At 39.8% G+C, this 7367-nt stretch overlaps 1 protein-coding gene across 2 annotated transcripts in view; it reads left to right on the forward strand.

Annotated features, from left to right (window-relative positions):
- Nucleotides 1-7367, forward strand: part of LDHD (lactate dehydrogenase D) — a 102524-nt gene extending 95157 nt beyond the window's left edge. For both annotated transcript variants that reach the window (XM_063437580.1, XM_063437581.1), the window contains exon 11: nt 6724-7367. In XM_063437580.1, coding sequence (XP_063293650.1) covers nt 6724-6889 — 166 coding nt within the window. In that variant the 3' untranslated portion in view covers nt 6890-7367. The remainder of the gene's footprint in view (nt 1-6723) is intronic.

Consider the following 7367-nt stretch of genomic DNA (forward strand, 5'->3'; position numbering starts at 1 on the left):
ATTGGGTAATACTGTCACTGTGTGCGGTATAGAGAATGGTAACATGGGGTAATACTGTCACTGTGTGCGGTATAGAGAATGGTAACATGGGGTAATACTGTCACTGTGTGCGGTATAGAGAATGGTAACATGGGGTAATACTGTCACTGTGTGCGGTATAGAGAATGGTAACATTGGGTAATACTGTCACTGTGTGCGGTATAGAGAATGGTAACATGGGGTAATACTGTCACTGTGTGCGGTATAGAGAATGGTAACATGGGGTAATACTGTCACTGTGTGCGGTATAGAGAATGGTAACATTGGGTAATACTGTCACTGTGTGCGGTATAGAGAATGGTAACATGGGGTAATACTGTCACTGTGTGCGGTATAGAGAATGGTAACATGGGGTAATACTGTCACTGTGTGAAGTATAGAGAATGGTAACATGGGGTAATACTGTCACTGTGTGCGGTATAGAGAATGGTAACATTGGGTAATACTGTCACTGTGTGCGGTATAGAGAATGATAACATGGGGTAATACTGTCACTGTGTGCGGTATAGAGAATGGTAACATGGGGTAATACTGTCACTGTGTGCGGTATAGAGAATGGTAACATGGGGTAATACTGTCACTGTGTGCGGTATAGAGAATGGTAACATGGGGTAATACTGTCACTGTGTGCGGTATAGAGAATGGTAACATGGGGTAATACTGTCACTGTGTGCGGTATAGAGAATGGTAACATGGGGTAATACTGTCACTGTGTGCGGTATAGAGAATGGTAACATGGGGTAATACTGTCACTGTGTGCGGTATAGAGAATGGTAACATTGGGTAATACTGTCACTGTGTGCGGTATAGAGAATGGTAACATGGGGTAATACTGTCACTGTGTGCGGTATAGAGAATGGTAACATGGGGTAATACTGTCACTGTGTGCGGTATAGAGAATGATAACATGGGGTAATACTGTCACTGTGTGCGGTATAGAGAATGGTAACATTGGGTAATACTGTCACTGTGTGCGGTATAGAGAATGGTAACATGGGGTAATACTGTCACTGTGTGCGGTATAGAGAAGGGTAACATGGGGTAATACTGTCACTGTGTGCGGTATAGAGAATGGTAACATGGGGTAATACTGTCACTGTGTGCGGTATAGAGAATGGTAACATTGGGTAATACTGTCACTGTGTGCGGTATAGAGAATGGTAACATGGGGTAATACTGTCACTGTGTGCGGTATAGAGAAGGGTAACATGGGGTAATACTGTCACTGTGTGCGGTATAGAGAATGGTAACATGGGGTAATACTGTCACTGTGTGCGGTATAGAGAATGGTAACATTGGGTAATACTGTCACTGTGTGCGGTATAGAGAATGGTAACATGGGGTAATACTGTCACTGTGTGCGGTATAGAGAAGGGTAACATTGGGTAATACTGTCACTGTGTGCGGTATAGAGAATGGTAACATGGGGTAATACTGTCACTGTGTGCGGTATAGAGAATGGTAACATGGGGTAATACTGTCACTGTGTGAAGTATAGAGAATGGTAACATGGGGTAATACTGTCACTGTGTGCGGTATAGAGAATGGTAACATGGGGTAATACTGTCACTGTGTGCGGTATAGAGAATGGTAACATGGGGTAATACTGTCACTGTGTGCGGTATAGAGAATGGTAACATGGGGTAATACTGTCACTGTGTGCGGTATAGAGAATGGTAACATGGGGTAATACTGTCACTGTGTGCGGTATAGAGAATGGTAACATGGGGTAATACTGTCACTGTGTGCGGTATAGAGAATGGTAACATTGGGTAATACTGTCACTGTGTGCGGTATAGAGAATGGTAACATGGGGTAATACTGTCACTGTGTGCGGTATAGAGAAGGGTAACATGGGGTAATACTGTCACTGTGTGCGGTATAGAGAATGGTAACATGGGGTAATACTGTCACTGTGTGCGGTATAGAGAATGGTAACATTGGGTAATACTGTCACTGTGTGCGGTACAGAGAATGGTAACATGGGGTAATACTGTCACTGTGTGCGGTATAGAGAAGGGTAACATGGGGTAATACTGTCACTGTGTGCGGTATAGAGAATGGTAACATGGGGTAATACTGTCACTGTGTGCGGTATAGAGAAGGGTAACATGGGGTAATACTGTCACTGTGTGCGGTATAGAGAATGGTAACATGGGGTAATACTGTCACTGTGTGCGGTATAGAGAAGGGTAACATTTGGTAATACTGTCACTGTGTGCGGTATAGAGAATGGTAACATGGGGTAATACTGTCACTGTGTGCGGTATAGAGAATGGTAACATGGGGTAATACTGTCCCTGTGTGCGGTATAGAGAATGGTAACATGGGGTAATACTGTCACTGTGTGCGGTATAGAGAAGGGTAACATGGGGTAATACTGTCACTGTGTGCGGTATAGAGAAGGGTAACATGGGGTAATACTGTCACTGTGTGCGGTATAGAGAATGGTAACATGGGGTAATACTGTCACTGTGTGCGGTATAGAGAATGGTAACATGGGGTAATACTGTCACTGTGTGCGGTATAGAGAATGGTAACATGGGGTAATACTGTCACTGTGTGCGGTATAGAGAATGGTAACATGGGGTAATACTGTCACTGTGTGCGGTATAGAATATGGTAACATTGGGTAATACTGTCACTGTGTGCGGTATAGAGAAGGGTAACATGGGGTAATACTGTCACTGTGTGCGGTATAGAGAATGGTAACATGGGGTAATACTGTCCCTGTGTGCGGTATAGAGAATGGTAACATGGGGTAATACTGTCCCTGTGTGCGGTATAGAGAATGGTAACATGGGGTAATACTGTCACTGTGTGCGGTATAGAGAATGGTAACATGGGGTAATACTGTCACTGTGTGCGGTATAGAGAATGGTAACATGGGGTAATACTGTCACTGTGTGCGGTATAGAGAATGGTAACATGGGGTAATACTGTCACTGTGTGTGGTATAGAGAATGGTAACATGGGGTAATACTGTCACTGTGTGCGGTATAGAGAATGGTAACATGGGGTAATACTGTCACTGTGTGTGGTATAGAGAATGGTAACATGGGGTAATACTGTCCCTGTGTGCGGTATAGAGAATGGTAACATGGGGTAATACTGTCCCTGTGTGCGGTATAGAGAATGGTAACATGGGGTAATACTGTCCCTGTGTGTGGTATAGAGAATGGTAACATGGGGTAATACTGTCACTGTGTGCGGTATAGAGAATGGTAACATGGGGTAATATTGTCACCGTGTGCGGGTACCCTGAAATAAAAGTAAAATAATATAATAGTGAAAATAAGGCTAACAACCCCCTATTTTCCTCTCAATAAAATCAAATCAAAACCTACTATCCTGGAATGATAGTGTAATACCCAAAATAAAGCACTGGATGGCACCAAATTACAGGCTTTATTAGAACTGGCCTAATTGTCCAAACAGTGCTTTAGGGATATAGCTACACATATATATGGTGGAGTAACACTTTAATCACCGTGTGGATTCTTATATAATGAATACATTCCCCAAACTAACAATGAATCTGAGCCTACAGGTGGTATATGTCTAGTTCGTTATGAAGGGAGAGGGAGACCCCTATACTTATTCTAAACTACACTATGTATCTATTTGTATCTCTCTGGTTATTATGTACCAGCTGCACTCTCTCCTTAACCCCTATGTATATTTAAACAAATGGAGATCATCTAGTTACTCCAATGGCCACTGGAGGGAATGCCCACCTGCCAACGTCAAGTCAAACCCCCCTAGACGGATCCTACTCTGACCCTTCACCTTGCTTCCTTGAGCTTCTGGCAAAGATATCTCTAATGAGACAGAGTGGGGTGTTTTTTATATACACCCCTATATACTTGTTAACCCTTAATAGGGAACACATGGGATGGGCGGCAGCATTGTAACCAGGCTGTGTGATACAAAAAGTGACGTTGGCAGGCGAGCACATTCCCTCCAGTGGCCATTGGAGTAACTAAATGACCTCCATTTGTTTAAATATACATAGGGATTAAGGAGAGAGCGCAGGTAATTTTTTTCGCTTTGGTTTTTACTATATGTATTGGAGCTGATGTATACTGTGGTTGTTGCTGCCGCCCAGGAGTGATGGGAGTGAGCGCAGGACTTTTCTTTTTGTATTATGTACCAGTACCTGGAGGCTCACATTCAAGAGCACTTTAGTGGACTGGTATTTTCATTAAAGGGACACTATAGTCACCAGAACAAATACAGCTAAATGTATAATATACAGCTTAATGTACGGCATACAGCTTAATGTATAATATACAGCTTAATGTACGGCATACAGCTTAATGTACGGCATACAGCTTAATGTATAATATACAGCTTAATGTTCGGCATACAGCTTAATGTACGGCATACAGCTTAATGTATAATATACAGCTTAATGTACGGCATACAGCTTAATGTATGGCATACAGCTTAATGTATAATATACAGCTTAATGTACGGCATACAGCTTAATGTACGGTATACAGCTTAATGTATAATATACAGCGTAATGTACGGCATACAGCTTAATGTACGGCATACAGCTAAATGTATAATATACAGCTTAATGTACGGCATACAGCTTAATGTACGGCATACAGCTTAATGTATAATATACAGCTTAATGTACGGCATACAGCTTAATGTACGGCATACAGCTTAATGTATAATATACAGCTTAATGTACGGCATACAGCTTAATGTATAATATACAGCTTAATGTACAGCATACAGCTTAATGTATAATATACAGCTTAATGTACGGCATACAGCTTAATGTATAATATACAGCTTAATGTACGGCATACAGCTTAATGTATAATATACAGCTTAATGTACGGCATACAGCTTAATGTACGGCATACAGCTTAATGTACGGCATACAGCTAAATGTATAATATACAGCTTAATGTACGGCATACAGCTTAATGTACGTTATACAGCTTAATGTATAATATACAGCTTAATGTACGGCATACAGCTTAATGTACGGCATACAGCTTAATGTATAATATACAGCTTAATGTACGGCATACAGCTTAATGTACGGCATACAGCTTAATGTATAATATACAGCTTAATGTACGGCATACAGCTTAATGTATAATATACAGCTTAATGTACAGCATACAGCTTAATGTACGGCATACAGCTTAATGTATAATATACAGCTTAATGTACGGCATACAGCTTAATGTATAATATACAGCTTAATGTACGGCATACAGCTTAATGTACGGCATACAGCTTAATGTACGGCATACAGCTTAATGTATAATATACAGCTTAATGTACGCATACAGCTTAATGTATAATATACAGCGTAATGTACGGCATACAGCTTAATGTATAATATAAAGCTTAATGTACGGCATACAGCTTAATGTATAATATACAGCGTAATGTACGGCATACAGCTTAATGTATAATATACAGCTTAATGTACGTATACAGCTTAATGTATAATATACAGCTTAATGTACGGCATACAGCTTAATGTATAATATAAAGCTTAATGTACGGCATACAGCTTAATGTATAATATACAGCGTAATGTACGGCATACAGCTTAATGTATAATATACAGCTTAATGTACGGCATACAGCTTAATGTATAATATACAGCTTAATGTACGGCATACAGCTTAATGTACGGCATACAGCTTAATGTACGGCATACAGCTTAATGTATAATATACAGCTTAATGTACGGCATACAGCTTAATGTATAATATACAGCTTAATGTACGGCATACAGCTTAATGTACGGCATACAGCTTAATGTACGGCATACAGCTTAATGTACGGCATACAGCTTAATGTACGGCAAACAGCTTAATGTACGGCATACAGCTTAATGTACGGCATACAGCTTAATGTACGGCATACAGCTTAATGTATAATATACAGCTTAATGTACAGCATACAGCTTAATGTACGGCATACAGCTTAATGTATAATATACAGCGTAATGTACGGCATACAGCTTAATGTATAAAATACAGCTTAATGTATAATATACAGCTTAATGTTCGGCATACAGCGTAATGTACGGCATACAGCTTAATGTATAATATACAGCTTAATGTTCGGCATACAGCTTAATGTTCGGCATACAACGTAATGTACGGCATACAGCTTAATGTATAATATACAGCTTAATGTTCGGCATACAGCTTAATGTTCGGCATACAGCTTAATGTTCGGCATACAGCTTAATGTACGGCATACAGCTTAATGTATAATATACAGCTTAATGTATTTGTTCTGGTGAGTATACTAGCTCCCTTCAGGCATTTTCATGTAAACCCTGCCATTTCAGAGAAAAGGCAGTGCTTTATTTTGGGTATTACACTATCATTCCAGGATAGAAGTTTTGATTTGATTTTATTGAGAGGAAAATAGGGGGTTGTTAGCCTTATTTTCACTATTATATTATTTTACTTGTATTTAATTTTGTCTGTTTATTTAGAGTATTTTTGGTTTTGAGGCAGTTACTATCTCCAGGTAGCAATACTTGTTTATTGCATCCTCTAATATTGGGAACTATTGTCACGGTGTGCATTTTATTGCTTGTATCAGTGCATATTTTAGACAGAAAAGGAAATATATTTGCTATGTTTTTTAAATGTGTGTTAAACGCATTTCCATTGTCTCATCTCTCAGGAGAGCACTGGCATTGAACGGAACGTGCACAGGGGAGCATGGGATCGGGCTTGGAAAACGTTCACTGTTAGTGGAGGAGATTGGTGAAGTTGGTATTGCCACAATGAAGCAGATCAAAGCCACATTGGATCCCCAAAATATAATGAACCCTGGCAAGGTCATTTAAAATGTATTTCAAATAATCATTCACCTGCAGGACACGACACAGTTATTACAGTGATGCTGGTATGGAAGGGTTCATTGTCACACAGGCTGACACAAGTTGAAGATAGGTTGTGCCAAAGTGATAAGGTGATTTAAGTGGAATTCTGTGTATTTGGATGATAAAGATGTTTTGACTTGTTCTCAGGAGACGTGTGAGATAATTAAATGATGTGGAACGGGTTGATGTAGAATTATTAAAAATCTTTATTGAACCTGTATTGAATTATTGTACTAACTCCATTTTAACCTCACACTGTGACAGACCCTCCATTTTGTCCACATTACCTGACAGATCCTCCATTTTAAACTACATTAAATGACAGAATTTCCCAGCAACACTTAATACAATGAACAGAGACTGTATTTTCTATAAGGACATGACTAACCCCAGAATTGCTGAATCTCCTGTAATTTGCAACATAGTATAATCTGAAGGCCAT

This window comes from Pelobates fuscus, chromosome 12 (assembly GCF_036172605.1).
Source record: "Pelobates fuscus isolate aPelFus1 chromosome 12, aPelFus1.pri, whole genome shotgun sequence".
Classification (NCBI taxonomy): domain Eukaryota; kingdom Metazoa; phylum Chordata; class Amphibia; order Anura; family Pelobatidae; genus Pelobates; species Pelobates fuscus.